The sequence below is a fragment of the Hippichthys cyanospilos genome, chromosome 7 (assembly GCF_059441005.1).
Source record: "Hippichthys cyanospilos isolate Australia breed blue-spotted pipefish chromosome 7, RoL_Hcya_1.0, whole genome shotgun sequence".
NCBI classification, from domain to species: domain Eukaryota; kingdom Metazoa; phylum Chordata; class Actinopteri; order Syngnathiformes; family Syngnathidae; genus Hippichthys; species Hippichthys cyanospilos.
In genome coordinates this window covers 21,484,305-21,502,235 of record NC_142375.1, presented here as the reverse complement: position 1 = coordinate 21,502,235, position 17,931 = coordinate 21,484,305, and the positions used below count along the sequence as shown (strand labels likewise).

Sequence of the window (17,931 nt, the reverse complement as noted above, 5' to 3'; positions counted from 1 at the left end):
AGGGAGGACAAAATAAGAAAGACATTGCCAAAGTCTCAACTGTCTGCGTGAATATGAGTTAGTTTGACGCGCGGTGATGTTTTGCCCGTCATGCCAGCCATACGCCACAGTCATTTACAGAAAGCGCGTCGGGGCGGCGGGGGTCGCGGAAGGCCGATGACAAGGTTGTTTGTTTGAAGAGTGCTCAATTGAACATTGACTTTTCGACAGTCTCTGGACTTTTGACTCCGGGGGACACAGTAAGTAACGCCTCTCGCTCCGTGTATCATAAAGACGTCGGAGGGGGCGGGAGGGTAACGCATAAATAACGGAGCCAAACCACAGCCTTCCTGCCATTTATGGATTATGATCTGATTATCCTCGCCGGCAACACCTGAGAAGCCGCACTTCACATCACGTGAGTCAACTTTTTGTTTGTTTATCTGTGGCATTTTTCATCATACTACCGTATATACCAGGGGTGTCAAACTCATTTTTATCGTGGGCCGCATTGTAGTTATAATTTCTGTCAGAGGGCCGGAATACATCTAAAAATAGTCTATAAAAGAATCCTTAACAGTCATTGCTTAAATTTCAACGTACCCCCGAATTTCTCTAAAATCCTGAAAATTTAGGACTTAAATAGAAAAAAGTGTCTAATAAATGCCGTTTTCGCTTACTTACATCCCTACCTAGTTTTGAAATCAGAGGCTGATAAAAACTGTTCAAAAGATAGATTTGGAACAGAAAAGTTTTTTAGATAGTTTAGCTAGAAACTTGAAATCAAATCAGCATTTGTCGGGCCACATAAAATGATGTGGCGGGCCGGTACTGGCCCCCGGGCCTTGAGTTTGACACCTGTGGTATATACTGTACAGTAAAAATGTGCAGGGGGATACTAAAATATTAACAACACAAATTGACAATAATTGGTGATATATATATATATATATATATATATATATATATATATATATATATATATATATATATATATATATATACAGTGTGAGGAAGTCTTGAGTGGTTTATCGCGTTTACCGCTTTGAAATCACTCGGCTAGTCCCTCTCCTATTGGATGCACCTTCTGATTTCACTCCAGCACCGATCTTGAATTGAATGTCCTCTTTTATTGGCTGTTTTTTGTGCTCAGGCCAAAGCCACAGCTAATACAAATCATTTTTGGGGACATCTTGGAGCAAAGGAACTTTATTTTGTCGGTCCGCCCAAAAGCAAAAGTCGTTAGCTGTCATCTTAGAAGTAAATACAACGCTATGAATGTGTGACCTCCAGATTGTGGGCGAGATGGTAGGCCTGAAACCCTCAGACGTGCCCCCACCTTTAGGGGTGAAGATGGCGAGTGCGGGGGCGGCAGCGTGCATCGCCGATATCGTCACGTTCCCCCTGGACACAGCCAAAGTCAGACTGCAGGTAAATTCCAGCGTTTCCAGGCGTGCACCCTTGGTTTTTGCTCCACAGTGGGGACCAAGTCCTGGGTTTTAGTGTCTTTGTGGGGACTTCTTGTGTTGTGGGGACCATTTTGGTGGACTTCACAATTTCAGATCTCTTTGAAGGTCAAGACTTGCTTTTATAGATGGGGTCCCCAACCTTTTTAATCACCATGAACAAATCAACCCCTGAGAATCTTATATCAAACAATTTGACATTTCACATGAACTATAAACTCGTCATTAACGCCATTTGAAAGCTCCAAGTCCTCACTGCGAGGAATCATTAGTTCAAGCAAGACTCCTGGTATTGCCTGTTAAAAGCTCTGTTTTTCTTCAAAGTTGTAGACTCGTCACCTGTCTCTAGACTAGGCCTTTTCCCCTTCCCAAAGACAACCACTTCTTACTCATTTCACCTCTTTGAGAGTGAAATTTTGGCTCTCAAGTGACTGTAACGAATTCAACAGAATCTGGCCAATTTTCAAAAAAATGTTTTTTCAAAATAAAATATCCTTGCAATTCGGGTGCAGCCCATGCATCCCGGTACCAGTTGATCCAAGGAGTGGTACCGGGCCGCAGATCCACGTTATTTTGGCAACCACACCCCTCCGCGCGGAATCCTTGGGGAATAGATTTTCCACTACGCTTATCTTCTAGCTTTTTTTTTTTTTTTTTTACAAACGGACAACATGGCGGCGAACTTTTGTTTATGAAAGTTCGCCGGTAGAAAACATAGGATTCTCTTCCTCTGTTATAGAGTAGTGTCGTTTGTATGCTGTAGAGTCCATTTACTGCCACCTATAGTATGGGAGAATATCGTTTGCCTGTGGGGGAAAGCAGCTCCGTGTATGCAGTGCTGCAAAACGCATGCCGGCGCATAAAGTACGCACCAAGCATGCTTGTTTTCGCCACGGTGAATGTCAGTGCAACGCAAATGCAGAAAAAAAAAAACATCTCGTATCTTTGCGGGGACCTTTTGGGCTTGTGAAGAGCCATTTGGTGGACTCCACAAATTCAGACCTTTTTTTTTTTGGAGAGTCAGGACTTTAGGGGACATTTAAGGTACGGGTTCAAATTAGACTTTGGTTGAAATGAGGAAAATTCTATAAATCAATGAAAACCCTCCTTGTGTGCGTGCATGCGTGTATGTGCGCATGTGGTTACGATAAGTCTTCAAAACACGTTTGTTAAATTCAGATCCAAGGTGAGAAGAAGGGGACGGCAGCAGAAGCAAAGAACATCCGCTATAGAGGAGTGTTCGGGACCATCAGTACAATGATCCGCACCGAGGGCCCGCGTTCGCTCTACAACGGGCTCGTGGCAGGCCTACAGCGACAGTTGTGCTTCGCCTCTGTGCGAATCGGCCTCTATGACAACGTCAGAGATTTCTACACCGGGGGAAAAGAAAGTAAGTTTTATATACTAGGGTATATCATCTGTTTGATATTCTGGCTCGACTCCGTTTATAAACTAATGAAGTTTCCGTTATGTATTTTCTTTTGTCCAGTCTTCAACTGGAGATGTTTTTGCTTAACTCTATTAACTCTGTGGCAGACGCAGGAGTGATGATGCGCATCCTGGCCGGCTGCACGACGGGTGCAATGGCGGTGTCCTTCGCCCAGCCCACCGACGTAGTGAAGGTGAGGTTCCAGGCCCAAATGAACCTGGACGGAGTGGCGCGGCGCTACAGTGGCACCATGCAGGCCTACAGACACATCTTCCGCAACGAAGGACTGCGAGGACTTTGGAAAGGTGCGTTTGTACGCCTGGGCAAATATTACAATTTGACAGGGTGGTAAGCGTGAGGAAATAGGCATAGGGTGTGTCTTTTGGGGAAAATACGGTATATTTTGCCCCGTTCAAACACCCTCTTTGTTATATCAAGCAAAAAAGAAACACGTTCGTTACCGGTGATAGACAGTGTTATCGGTTGTTGAATCCTTAACTTTTTATCACCGCGGTAAATCATCAAAGTGGCCCATGCCTATTTGCAGCTATTACAAAAACAACGCCGCTGTTTCACGCTAAGCTCAGTCGTTGAAATGATCGGGCATTTTTGTTCCTCCGCACCCCCGTCCAGGAACACTGCCCAACATCACGAGGAACGCGCTGGTCAACTGTACCGAGCTGGTGACGTACGACCTCATCAAAGAAGCCATCCTGAGACACAAGCTCATGTCAGGTGACGCAACGTAGCGAGGAGGCCCATTGGCCCGCGGCCCTCACGCCCTCCGGCAGATAAGACTGACACTGACCCCCCCCCCCCCCTCCAATAGATAACCTGCCGTGTCATTTTGTGTCGGCCTTCGGCGCCGGCTTCGTCACCACGGTGATTGCTTCTCCGGTGGACGTGGTGAAGACAAGGTACATGAACTCGCCGCCGGGTCAGTACCGCAGCGCTATCAACTGCGCTTGGACTATGTTGACCAAAGAGGGGCCAACGGCTTTCTACAAGGGGTGAGTAGGGCAAGAACCCATGCACTACTCTCATGGGGGGGGGGAGTTATCCATGCAAAAGCATTTTAGAAAAGGAATATTAAATCATGTATGTTCATTCAGTAAATTTTAATTTAAGTTCAACTTTAAGCCAGTGATGGTCAACCTTTTTTCAATGATGAAATATTTTATGCCATTCGTTCGCTACCTACAATAAGAAAACAAAAACATCACATTAACTAAATTAAAATGAGGCAAAATATTACAAGCAATATCACTAATTAAGTTGGACTATGCTTGGGATTGAGTGAATATTAATTTCCGCTCATTCTTTTTCTCATCCGAAACAAAACGTTATCTCCATTCGAACCCATAAATCCCAATCCATAAATGAGAATAAATTATTTATTTCAAACATATATACTGTATATAAAAAATACAGTACTTTATGTATATCAGTGAAAAAAAAAAAAAAAATATATATATATATATATATATATATATATATATATATATATATATATTGCTATGAGAGAAGCAATACCTTTTTTTTTCTTTTCAAATTACAAGTAAATTACTTGGAACATGATGAAACTTCATACTGTGACATGTTCGTTAGAGATTTATACGGACGAACGTCGTCATTAGTTCATCATTTGTCATGATTTCCTTTTGTGTTCTCTAGCTTTGTGCCTTCCTTCCTGAGACTGGGCTCGTGGAATGTTGTCATGTTCGTCTCCTTTGAGCAAATCAAGCGTGCCATGATGGTGACCAAGAAGCGCTTGGAGGCCTCCAATTGAGCCTGCAACATTTGCACTTTTAAAACAAATGTCCATAGTACTCATATGTAAAAGCTGTATATATATAAAGAAGACATATGTATGTGTGTGTATATATATATATATATATATATATATATATATATATATATATATATATATATATATATATATATATATATATATATATGTGTGTGTGTGTGTGTGTGTATGTACAGTATGTACTGTATATGGCTGTATACAGAGGACGCATACAACAATATTACATTATTATAAATGGAACTATCAAAATCCTGAGAAACCCAAGTAAGTTATTTTTTATTGTAAGTATTATCATTGGTTAGGTGACCAAAACACACATACTATTTTCTACGAAAAGTCTCAAAGTTTGTACTTGTGTCTTATTGAGTCCATCTGGTTTAGTGGTTTGTTTAGGACGAGACGCTCAGAGTCAGAGACACTTGCGGATCCTCCAGGAGGGTCCGGACCATGTGATGGAACTTCTCTCTGTATTGGTTGAATAGCATGATGCTTTCAGGTTCCTCGGCCAGCCAGAATTTATTAAACTCAAACGCCAGGTAGCCTGTTGACAGATGAGCAAAAAAACAGTTCAATGATATACCTCCTGATTTTTTATTTTTTTAAACCCCAAACCAAAACAAAAAAAAAATTCATCGAATTGATTTCAGTCTTATCAGTTCGAGAAATTGCATCACTGATGACAATGTGTCAATAAGAACTTAACAAAATACCGTAAATGTTCAGCAAAGAAGTAAGTCACCATAGCGTAATTCAGCGTCGCTTCATGTTCCAATTGATTTGCTCTCAATTCGATCAGAATAATGTACGGCCTCTATCAAAATAACTGTTATATGGTGTCTCTTTGTTAATCGTTAGTGACGTCCCAAAAACTTCCCTTAAGTGAAATCCATGGAGTAGAGCTTGTTTTTATTTTTTCCCCTTCATTTCAGTGTGCCTACTATCTGCCTTCATTTTTTTTGTTTGTTTCTTTATACCGTGTCTTTAGTATCATAAATGTCAACAAGTACTTTTTATTTTACGTTTTCTTTGATATTTTTCCATTTGCTTTACACTTACGCTTAACACACTTATTTATTCAAATTTCCTCACATTTTTCTTTGATTAAACACAGTTCAAACCTTTGTAGGAAGTAGGGCAAAAGAAAAAAAAAAAGACACAAAAACGTAAATAGTGAAGCCATGAAAGTTGCACCATGTTTGTAGCTTGTTTATAGCAGGGGAACTTTATCAGAGGTTTAACTTGCAAGTGGCTTCGCGTACCCCCATATATAAATATTTAAGATGATTATTCAAACCATAGTCACTCAAAGAAATGGCGTTCCATCCCTGAGTTCCGTCTACTCACAGTAGAGCTGATGAAAATGGCGAAGCTCGGGTGCCCCCGGCACCGTGTTGTAGTAATGAGCTTTGAGAACGCCGCTTTTGAGCAGGCTGTACGCCATTTCGGTCAGGTTGATCCCCACAATGGCGTACGAATACCTGGAATACACAGACGTAATGACGGCGTGCTACCTTTGTCGAAGTGAAGCTCCTCAATTCAATCTGACAGAGTCTCTGGAGAAGTTACTAACTTTTTTTTTATTTTACAAACTGAGTTTAATACCGCCGCTCTGCCTTTAAAGGGACACTGTGTAAGATTTGACAGTTTTTCATTGCGGACGTTACGGTGCTGCGTTTACCGTTGCAAATAACAAACGTGGAATGCTCTGGAGAAGTGCCACCCCCCCATTATAATATAATTTAAGGATAACGAGACCTACGATTACATTTAAAACATACGTCGAGAACACATTTATTTGCGAGATTTAGAAATTTATAATTATTTCATTTATACCTTCTTAAAGGGACAGTGTGTAAGATTTAGACCGTGTTACCTTACGGACAGCAGGAGTCGCTGCAGGTGCTGCATTTACCATTGTCCGTAGCTATAACAAACATGGCCGCCTCCGGAGAATTGCCCCCCCGCATGTAATATAATTTTATGACAATTAGACCTATGATTATATTTAAAACATACTGTTGGTCATTAAGAACACATTCATTTGCAACTTTTTGAAATTTACAATCATTTCATTTATTCCTTTTTAATGAATAAACTGTCGAAATCTTACACACTGTCCCTTTAACGAAAAACGGTCGAAATCTTACACAGCGTCCCTTTAATTCTACCCCAGAAAGTAGTAAAAAAAAAAAAAAAAAAAAAAAAGCCTCACCCGAGTTTGGGGTGGTTGGCATGGGAGAGAACCTGACGTGCTTTTTGTGTGTAGTGTTCACTGAAGAAGCTGTGAAGAAGAAAAGAAAATCAAAACAGCGAGCAAAACCGATGCTTGTAAAAAATCTGACGTTGAACACTGGAAAACTCACAGAAGGTTTGTGAGACCAAGCATGCCCATCCCTCGGAAGTCCGTCTTGGGGTCGTCCCCTTGGAAGCCGATGTCACCCCACTGTTTGGTCACCCTGGACTCTAGCGGGATGCTCGGCATGAGCAAGTCCCATAGCTGAGAGCGAGCAAGCATTTTTTTTTAAATTCAGTTGTTAAAAATGAATTTGTATGTATCCTCCTTATGCTGCATCTAGTTTTGTTTTTATGTTGGAAAGCAGTTTAAGTTTCGAGGCCTAAAGTCAAACACAACATGAATTAGTCACTACTTCTATGTCTCTTTCCGTGACTGTCCATCTGGCTCCTTCACTTTTGCCATTTGTGTTTCAAAATCAGTATCACGGTCGTTTATGAAAGCATCGTACCGAAGTCAGAAATTTGATGAGTGATTTATTTATGTCAATTCTTAGCTGTACACACCTTTAACAGCATTGCTTCGTGCTGAGGGTTCTCTGAGCAGAATGTTTCCTTCCTGACATCTTCCACGGTTACGCACAGTTTCTTGTACCCTGCTATTTGCAGTAGCGACGTGTGCAGGCTTTCCTTAAAACTAAAAGGAAGTAAGGAGGTATATTATTTAAACCTAAAGACACTTGACTCACCAATTTCCAGAAGAGTATTGATTTACAAGGGATCTATCTGCGATTTGATGTTCTTCTCTTTCATTATTTGCTCCACGTGTTTTCCTAAGGCCTCCTCGCTGCTTTCCACAGCTCCTCGTAGAAGCTACAGAAGAAGAGAGTCGTACAAAACACAAAGAAAATTATTTCTGTTTTAAGATACAAAACAAACGAAATCATGTTGACCTTTGCACCGCTGACAATTGTGCTGTTGTGACATCGCTTGAAAAGCTCCCACCATGCCATCATTTATCTAACATCTTATCTATCTTGACACCGAGCAAGATACACATCTGCTTACCTGGCTCTTTGACGACTTCAGAGAGTATTCTGCAATGGCACAGAGGCAATCGTAAAAAAATAACCCACGTTTAACTTTACAAACAAGCAGATTTGGGCAACTTACAATTTTTTGCTGTTTTTTTGTCATTTGTCAGAGTCCCTCCCCTTTCGGTCATCGTCGATCGGTCATTTTTTCAAGCCAGACAATATTTTACTTGTCGGTCCGTCTGTGTATTTTTGTCCAACCTTCCGCCACCGCTAGAGGGTGAAATTTGACCATTTTTTTCGAGTCTGTCATTTGTCGGGCGCAGGTCTACTTCTGTCTGCACTCATGACACACTGCACTCTTACTAATTCTTTTTTTCTGTTTTTGTACTTACACTTAAAGTTAACATGTCTGTAGTTCTACAGTTACACTGCAATTGAAACACAAGACAGTAATATAAGTGTAACACGAAACCAAAGCCAGCTAAGGGGTTTAACCCTACACTATTATACACCATCGTGTTTATTAACCCGCATCTGAGGGAAAGCAGATGGGACAAGAGTGCAATTAGCAATCATGTTCATTGGATGGCATTATCATGCTTTACATGATACTCAAATGGAGGATTTTGGTTCTCATTTATAACTGCTTGCTCAACAATTGTTGAAGACGGTTTTCAAAACATTGTATTCAAATCCGTCTAAATTGAATCAGTCACATACACTACACATGAAACAAATTATTGCTGAGGTTGAAAGTACTTCAAAAAAAGGCTTTAATTAGGGAATTGAAAAACTTCTATCTTGCATTTTCTGGCTAAGAGCCAATCAAAGAATGAATGTACAACTGTTCTGAACCCATCAGTAAATTGAAAGAGTGACCCCATTGCGGTGGCATCTCAGAATGCTCTTATCCGGCAGCAATTTCTTTATGTAACACATAATTTGAAAAAACAAAAACAAAAACAAAAAAAAAACACTAACATCTCTCAACACTTAATTCAAAAAATTACTTTTAACTTTTGGTAGGCGGCATTGTGTACAGTATAAGTTTTGGTTTAGGAAACCAGGACTTAGAAAGGGAGCGACTACAAATAACTCTCGGGTAAAGTTAGCTGTCTTATAGCTGTGAATGTAGTAGTACAAATTAATTCTACCTGTTCTCATGGTTCTGGTCGCCCCTGGTCCATATCCAGAGGATATCCTCTGGAGCTCACATGTCCCAGTCACCTGCCTGATGAGCCACTTGAGCCAGTACCTCAAGTAGGTCGTGTAAACGTACTGCCAGATGTATGCCAGCATACTTCCTGTAATGGCGATAGAAAAAAGAAAGTCTGAATGGAGTAAAACGTACAGACGGTAGGAAAAAACAGCGCCTATATGAGATCTTTTTTTATTTTTATGATATTAATAGTAATGGCTGCCAATCGCGATTAAAATTCGATTAATTGCGCAGTCCTAAATGAAGAGTAGGTACGATAAATAAACTGAAATAAAATCCCACAATGGCTTGCATAATGTACGGAGTAAAACACAAACATGAGAGAATAAAAATCGCAGGGAAACTTGGTTATATACATTACAGTTTACGGTAATACAAAGGGGAAAAAATGTTACTTTTGGAAGGTATTAGACTAGTTTCGTTTTTGTTTTCATTATATTATTACAGTAATATCTTGCATTTAAAAAAAAAAACAATTTGAGCAAATGTTACATCATTATCTAATTCATTAGTCAACGAGAAAAAAAATGTTGGGGAAGCGCTAAAGCGAGCATGCGCAACGGGAATCAATTACAACTTTATTTTGTCAGCCTAATTGCGCAGAAATAAGGAGCGCTAATTTAAGTTAGCAACCACGCAGACATTTAGCTGATAAAAACGTGGGTGAGTAAATTAAAGAATCGCTTTGCTTAGCAGTCAACGGAAATAAGCCGCAATTGTGCGATTTGTCAAATAGTCTGAACAAAACGAGCGGCTCCATGCCAAATGAATGACAACAAAAGCGTCGTCAGGACAACAAGTTGCCACTGGGGCAAACACCGCTGTAGTTAGCTTTGCCGCTAATAAGCCTGCTCGACTTGTCATAGCTAGAACTAATGTTTTGTGAAGTTTGATTTTTGTCTTACCCTTCTTATTCTCCTACAACGAAACAGTAAACGTGTCGAAACGTGTCGTTCACGAACGACCACCCGTAGTCCACGAATCCACGGGAAGATTTGTTTTTCCTCTTTTTCCTGCTGTAGCTAGAGTTACCGGAAGTGGTGCCCTTTGCCTGCCTGCGTGCGGCGAGACAAAGCTAGTAGGGGCAAAGTGTCATTGCGAACTACAATCGTAAAGTATAGAATAGTTTTTGGCTCATTTTTCATGATACATTTTTTGTCGAACGCTTCCATGCTGCTCATCAGAAAAATAGCATAAGCATTTTTAATAGTGTATTAGCCCAAAGTAAAAATAAGTTTTGCTCTAATGTTTTGAATTTTCGTGTTGTTAAGAACAATTGAATCACCCATGAACCAAGTAACGTGAAGTCAGCGAACGTCGCACGCTCGCCTCATACATTTCATTTACTCGATATTTTCAGTTTAATTCATAAACTGCCCACTAGATGCCACTACAGGATCGTCTTAGTTGTTTTAATGTTTAGTTGTGCGTACGTACGTACGTATACCTGTTTGTCCCGGTTTGTGTGGGGCTCGTCTCAAGATCATGCTTCAATTTTTGTCTTGACCGCTGATTTAAATATGAATCAATAATTGAGGAAATTTTGAATGTATTTTTGTTAAATGTAATGGAAAAACCCTGAATTAGAATTATTATTCCATATTCATTGGAATATAACACAAAGCCGTTCACATATTGCATATTGCACCTCTTTGTCGTAAAATTGCATATACTTTGTGCGACATTTTAGCATCTGGTAATCCAATGCGGGTGAATGAAGCCGCTTGTTGCAAAAAAAACGACAAACAATTGTCCCACTCATTCATTCATCTTTTTTTGGTGTTGTTTACGCTGATGCACGGTGCACGCACTCGACCATCCCACTTTTTTTTTTTTTTTGCGGTAGCTCACTGCATTTTGTATTGAGGGGTGTGCGGACTACCCCCACCCACCCTCCACAAAATAAGGAAAAAAGGAAAAAAAACTGCTCTTGGTCGGCAGGGGGAGGGCGTGGCTCATGTCACCGAGTGTGGGTCTCCATATTCACGCGAGGGCTTCTTCAAGCCTCCTCATCTCCGGCTGACACGAATGCGCCAACTGCAGCGCGACCCCCCCCCCCAGTCAAGGTAAGCGACCCCTCGCTCTTCTTTCCACACCTCTAATACACACAACAAGACTGCAACTGTGTTTCATCCTTTTGTTGCGTGCACCCACAAGGTCAAACCTGCAAAAAAAAAAAAAAAAATCATAATGCATTCTTTCGGCGTGAATTCCTCCTGCTGCAAATCAACCGAGGGACGATATCTAATTGTGTATGAAAAAGCAATGAGCTTGTGTTTCCCCATCAATGTTTGCACTGTGATGATAGACGGGTGCAAGAATAGTGGGCGGGCAAACACAAACGATTCAATTTTCTGCCCACTAGAAGGCATCTATTTGGCTTGTTGTGTTCTGTGACCCTTTCCTGCTTTGTTAACAATGCTGTCTGAATATATCAACACATTTAAAAACGCAAACGTATTAAATTATCTATCTATCTATCTATCTATCTATCTATCTATCTATCTATCTATCTATCTATCTATCTATCTATCTATCTGTCTATCTGTCTCTCTGTCTGTCCGTCTGTCTACCTGCTTTCAACCTGTTCAAGTACCGCTGTCTATTAAATCAATACAAAACAAATTTAGCCCTTTTCAGCCATTCTGAATTAATATTGTGTCTATAATTCATTTGATGACTAAATAATTTTTCATGTACAATGAATACTTTTTTAAAACCACATTTTTCCCTGTAACTGGCCATTACCTGAGCCTTGAGCATTGACAGCAAGTGACAAAATGTATTTACAGTGTTATTAATTGTACATGGAAAATAATTAGTAATTGACAAAATATTAACAGTTTACTAAGGAAAATTGCTAAATAAGTTTAAGGATGATTAGAAACCGGAAGTCTCATGCTACGATACGATACCCAGCGTTAACGCTAGCTACGAGCTACTGTGGTGCATTGTAATGGAATCAGACATTTGAAATTCAGACAGACAAAATGGCACTCTTCACATTATGTGTTAATAACTGGGAATATCTGAACAATATGGGGTTTCTATCACTATAAAAGCTGACGTATCAAGAAGAATGATTGGGTTTGCATTAACTTGATATTTTACAATAAACAACGCATCAAGTTGCTTATGTTTACAACACCTTATCACATAATTATAAAACACCTTTTATGATCCCCTTTTTCACGTGAGATTGGTTGTTATTTGAGCATTGACAGCATGTGGCAAAATGTGTTTTTATTTTTTATTACTTATGCATGGGAATTAATTTTTTTGTCAAAGTACTAATTGACAAAATATTCACGGTTCACTCCTAAAAATTTCTACATACGTTCAAGCTTTGTTGTAGTTCTAAAGAGCTCTGAATGATGACCACTGCTCTTTCTCCTGTCGCAGGAGATCGCCCATTTGGATTACAACCCCAACTCAAGTGTGAATGGATCCGTCCAGCATGGGATCCAACCCAAAAAGGACTGTGACCGTCCAGATAGGGCCTCAGCTGGCTGCGATGGACCCGCTCGCCAATAAGGAGTCCAACGCCAACTGGCCAACAGAAGCCAACCTGAAACCCTCCCAAGTTTGTTGCACATCGCTCGGTAAGATGACGTCTGTAGCGCCCGTTAGCATGCTCAATGCCGCCGTGGATATGCAAGGCAAAGATGCGGCTAAAGTGGGAGAGCTAAGAGATGCTAACGCTAACATTAGCAACATGTTAAGCCTGTCCGACGAAAACGTTTGCACGAGTCCTGACTGCCGGGTTAAAATGCCCAAGGACGAGGCTTCCGTCAAAGCCACGGCACGGAATACCTTATCCGAGTATACCGATGGCTCGAGACACCTAGCGGCTGAAGCAGCTAAAGAGTCGGCCGCAAGGAGCGCGCCCGTTCACAAAGACAAAGACAGGTCGAGTCCCAAGGAACCTGGTCACAAACGAAAACACTCAATTTCTCTTCAAGAGCCACCTGAGCTCAAACAAAGCACGGAAACTTCACCCTTGCTCAACTCGACTTTGCCTTCGTCCAACAACCGGGACAACAAAGAAGTACCCATAGACAAAAGATCAGTAGAAAAAGCATCTTTAGACAAAGTAGCGATCGACCAATCGTCTTTAGACAAAGTCTCTGTAGACACACACCAGCCGGTACCCTTGCAGACGGACACTTTGCCTCAGGTGACGCACAAAGTCCAGGAACATCAGGAAAGTCCGATCAAGAACCTCTGTAAGCTTTACAGGGAGGCTTCCATCATGACCTCCCCCGGACCTCCATTGGGCACGGTCAAGCGGGGCCGCGACGCCGAGGTCCAGGCAGTAGCCGCCACCAGCTGCAAGGCCGTGTCCACCAGCCCAAGCCTGCTGCCGTTCAAGCTGAGCACCGCCATTCTGGAGGAGTCACAGAGCCTCACTGTCTTCCACCAGATGGACGGGAGTTTGGGATTCCGCCAGATTGGCCCATCGATGAATATGCGCTCAGGGAGGCTCACGGTTGAAGCGGAAATGTGCCCCTCCGCTGTAGTTGACTCCAAGCCGGGGGCAAAGCCGAAAGAAGGCTCCCCGATCGTCAGCGGCACCCAACCGGTGTATCAGATCAACATCGAGCACGGCTATCCCAAGGAGCCAGATGCAGTGGAAATACCTCGGACCATGTTAGGAGACTCTCAAAAGACGGACGTCCCTCCCAAACCCGGATTTGCAGACAAGGCGGTTACGGCTCAGATCAACCAAACCAAATTCCAAGAAGCGAAAAGTACAAAGGACTCGGAAACCGAGGCCGGTTCCGGAAAGCAACGGACGGACGTGGAGGGAAGCGACGACGAGACACAGACGCGAAAGAGCGTTCACGATGTGGTCTGGGATGAGCAGGGTATGACCTGGGAGGTCTACGGCGCGTCCGTGGACCCCGAATCCCTGGGCTTTGCCATCCAGAGCCACCTGCAGTGCAAGATCAAGGAGCAGGAGAGAAAACTGATTGCCCAGACCTCCTTCCGCAAGTCCATCACCGGCCTGGACTCACCAAGGGTCGGAAACAAGAGCAAGCGAAGGCAGCACAACCCTTTTCGATCCATGCTACGGAACGTACGTCGCCCCAACTGCTGCGCGCGGCCCCCTCCCTCCGCTGTCCTCGATTAGAGGTCGAGCCGATGTTAAACTCTCTCGCCCCCCCACCGCCAACCCCCAAGAGTTCAAGGTGTAGTGATGCCGCGCGACGGGACAGCGCTTCCCGTGAGTATCTCAGAATGTCGTAGACTAGACTATTTGTGACGTTTGTGATCAAAGGAATGAAACGGAATAAATATTAACTCATTTTGATAGCGCCGATTAAGAGAATACGTCTATCAAACAAAGAACATGTTATAAACGTAATCAAAGGCAATAATAGAGAAACGCATGTGTATTAGTTACAGTGGCTATACAACAATGAAGAATTTTGCATATAAAAAGGTAGCGGTTACAGGTGAGTATGATTTACTGTTGAATTCGTTGTGCAAATGGACGAAACCAACATTTCCTCACAGGTGGGGTCTTGTATTTTGAAAGCCCCCCCCCCCCCAACTTTCATGAACTTTTATTTTCTAGTGCCGTCAGACAAAGACAAAAAGACTGTATGCATACATGGCTGTGTACTCTTTGGATTTCTATTAAAAGATTGAAAGCAAACACACACAATTGTAGAGTTGCATTTTCTTTATTTTCAACTATTTTTGGATGGTTCGTTATTTGAAGACTGTATTGTCAGCTGAACAAGCACGGTTTTAGGTAGCACGTTTTAAAAAAACAAACAAATGACCCTAAAATGATCAAAATACTGCACACCGGTTTATGAAATAACACGTCGGAATATCAAAATTGTCCAACAGAACAGATGATCGGGTTTGACCGAACTTCACAGCGAGATACACACACCAAAAAAAAAGCCTTTTCAACTGTGTTTTGTACACACAAACAGGGAAAGCCCCGACTAAAATAAAATCACCGTTAGCCTGCCAGAATGACTTAGAACTCAATTTCTCCGCTAGTTATTTTGCATTTGAAGTTGTAATTGACGCATTAGCGATTGCGTGAATCTTGAGATTGCTGCACAAGGGTTTTGCGGGCAGTTGTACTATTTAATCCCACATAATCCAGGATTTACATCTGCAATTTTGAGCTATGTCTCAACCGCCAATAAAAGTTGTGCTACGTTATGCGCTTCGATTATTTGAACAGATATATTTCTCAAACAAAGGACGGTTGACACGTCGAGCCGCTTTCAAGCGATGGAATTAAGTAATGCATGATGATTGATGAAAAAAAATTCAGGAAATGTCTTATCTGTGAAGATGTATTATTTAGTGATGATCTCTCATTCTATGCATCTCCGCCTTCAACTTGCATGCCCCATTTTCTCTACGACTGTAATAAAGCAGCTGAGCTTCCCGAACAGCAGAGCGATTAAAAACCTTCTAATCTGTGCAACGTTTCTTTTTTTTTTTTTTTTTCCGAAGCAGCGTTGGAGAGCGCCTTCCTCTCGTTATGTATCCGGGCGTCGTGTCCCCGACAAAGTCTCTGCTCGTCGTCCTGACGGCTCATCCTCTCCCGGCGGAATACGTGGCCTACTTTTGTTTGCCGCGCCGCGTTCGACTTGAACGCCCTTTCATCAAACGCCTTGGCTTTTCTCGACCGCTGCATCCGTTTAGGTTTTTCCTTAGTGGACTTTTTTTTTTTTTTTTCCTGTGGGCATTTTTCACACAAAGACACAAACGTATACTCGTATTTGATGTTAATGTTTGCAAAGTTTAGATGTATGTCTGACCTTTAGTAAAATATAGGTTAGCAACCCTGACGATTGTGCCTTTCTCCAATAAATGACAATTCCATACGTATCTTGACTACTTGGGGTGTGTTAAAAGGTTCAAGGATGGCTCACTTTAAAGTGGAAGGGTTTATATACACACATATATACACACACACATTTTTTACTTGCCGTTAATCTACCATTGGGAATGTTGAACAATCTAACTAAGGCTGACATAAACAAAAAAAAACAAAAAACAGGTTACAGGCCCTGGGGTTTATTTCCGATTGATATTTTATAATAATAATAAAAAAAACAAAAAACAGGTTACAGGCCCTGGGGTTTATTTCCGATTGATATTTTATAATAATAATAATAATAACAATAAAAATAATAGTGACAATAAACATGCCAGAGAAGTGAAAATAATAACCAAAAAACGCCTACAATACAAAGCAATCAGTGTATATATATATATATATATATATATATATATATATATATATATATATATATATATATATATATATATATATATATATATATATATATATAATTATTTACATGTTAGTGTAGATTACACTGATTGCTTTGTATTGTAGGCGTTTTTTGGTTATTATTTTCACTTCTCTGGCATGTTTATTGTCACTATTATTTTTATTGTTATTATTATTATTATAAAATATCAATCGGAAATAAATCCCAGGGCCTGTAACCTGTTTTTTGTTTTTTTTTGTTTATGTCAGCCTTAGTTAGAATGTTCAACATTCCCAATGGTAGATTAACGGCAAGTAAAAGAAGCCGTAATCTCTTAAATCTGTCCGACTGGCACATTTGCTGTTGGAATCTCGTCATTTTCGCACACAAACAAGCACGCAAAGGTCACCTTCTGTGGCTTCATTGGGACTGCTGTATTTTGTCTGACAGATGTGACCATAAATCACCATGGCTCCTCCTGGCGAAGATCCCCAAACAAACAGAGATAATGGTGAGATGCGGCGCATTTATCAACCCGCAACATTCCCTCTTAAATCAAACTCAGCAAAAAGAAAAAGAAAAAAAAAAAAAGTCATGTTATGTAAGGATTTTTTTTCTCCCTTTTTGCCTCGGTCTTTAGGTCCCCACGGAGCCGTTGGCCACTGTTGTTGCATCATCTACTCTTTTAGATAAAATAAAAAGTTAGTGCTTATCTGAAATAAGAACAAGATAAAAAGAAACGCGAAAGACAAACTTCACCCACATCAATTTACTCCTCAAGTCAAAGCAAATGTGGATCTCAAAATGATGCTAATGGAGGAAAGATAGCGTTTCAGCTGTTGTCATGGCAACCTTGCATGATGTACTTTACTTGTCCCTAACGTCGGTGCACCGGCAAGGCCACCTCTCGTTATGTTAGCCTTAGCATCAGCGCTAATGTTTGTGTAAGATAATGTCGATGTTAGACGCGCCAGCACACTTCATATCGCCTGTTGTCTATATCTCAATGTCGTCGTGAAATAACGCTACTCTTTCAAGTCATAGGCAGTACGATGCGGCAACCCCAAATGTTTGGTTTCAAATACAGTACCATTGCACCAGCCAGGACTCCTATTGGGATGTTAGCTTTAGCATCAGCGCTAATGCTACCTTTTCTAGTCATATGCCGTACACTCAGCAGCCCTCGTGTTACCAAATTTAGAAGTTTTTGATCCTGTTGCTAGCACACCTCTCTTGTTAGCATTGGTGCTAGCGGTATTGTTTCCTAAGACACCTCTTGTTATGGAAGCCTTAGCGTCACTGCTAATGTTCCTCGCTGCCAACCATATATTGTTCATTATACCGGTCTGTAATAATAATAAAAATACTTCAGAATTGAATAAAGCTACAATTTGAATTGCATTTTTCATGCGACCCAATACGTTTCAGCTAAACGCTAATCACGTGGGCCTTAACTGATAAAAGCCAGTGATAATGAATCCATTACCCTCATTGCTCATTTAC

General features: G+C 41.2%; 3 protein-coding genes and 1 long non-coding RNA gene across 4 annotated transcripts; 2 read left to right on the top strand and 2 right to left on the bottom strand.

Annotated features, from left to right (window-relative positions):
* Positions 1-229: 229 nt before the first annotated feature.
* ucp1 (uncoupling protein 1) lies at positions 230-4,749 on the top strand. Its single transcript, XM_088419609.1, has 7 exons — positions 230-397; positions 1,273-1,410; positions 2,625-2,835; positions 2,982-3,179; positions 3,508-3,609; positions 3,704-3,884; positions 4,549-4,749. Exons 2-7 carry the CDS (start codon positions 1,285-1,287, stop codon positions 4,661-4,663), a joined length of 933 nt encoding a protein of 310 aa, XP_088275735.1. The 5' UTR covers positions 230-397; positions 1,273-1,284; the 3' UTR covers positions 4,664-4,749.
* elmod2 (ELMO/CED-12 domain containing 2) lies at positions 4,404-10,235 on the bottom strand. The gene is made up of 10 exons (XM_088419610.1): positions 10,078-10,235; positions 9,108-9,257; positions 7,985-8,013; positions 7,692-7,789; positions 7,484-7,613; positions 7,048-7,181; positions 6,897-6,965; positions 6,029-6,162; positions 5,037-5,225; positions 4,404-4,665 (listed from the first exon to the last, which is right to left on the bottom strand). Exons 2-9 carry the CDS (start codon positions 9,250-9,252, stop codon positions 5,074-5,076), a joined length of 891 nt encoding a protein of 296 aa, XP_088275736.1. The 5' UTR covers positions 9,253-9,257; positions 10,078-10,235; the 3' UTR covers positions 4,404-4,665; positions 5,037-5,073.
* Positions 10,236-11,073: 838 nt separating this feature from the next.
* Positions 11,074-14,843, top strand: gprin3b (GPRIN family member 3b). The gene is made up of 2 exons (XM_088418553.1): positions 11,074-11,238; positions 12,575-14,843. The coding sequence occupies exon 2, from the start codon at positions 12,615-12,617 to the stop codon at positions 14,304-14,306; it is 1,692 nt and encodes a 563-aa protein (XP_088274679.1). The 5' UTR covers positions 11,074-11,238; positions 12,575-12,614; the 3' UTR covers positions 14,307-14,843.
* A 1,861-nt stretch (positions 14,844-16,704) lies between these two features.
* LOC148421584 (uncharacterized) lies at positions 16,705-17,919 on the bottom strand. Its single transcript, XR_015866108.1, has 3 exons — positions 17,519-17,919; positions 17,192-17,238; positions 16,705-17,105 (listed from the first exon to the last, which is right to left on the bottom strand). It is a non-coding gene; the product is annotated as an uncharacterized LOC148421584 (long non-coding RNA).
* Positions 17,920-17,931: the final 12 nt, after the last annotated feature.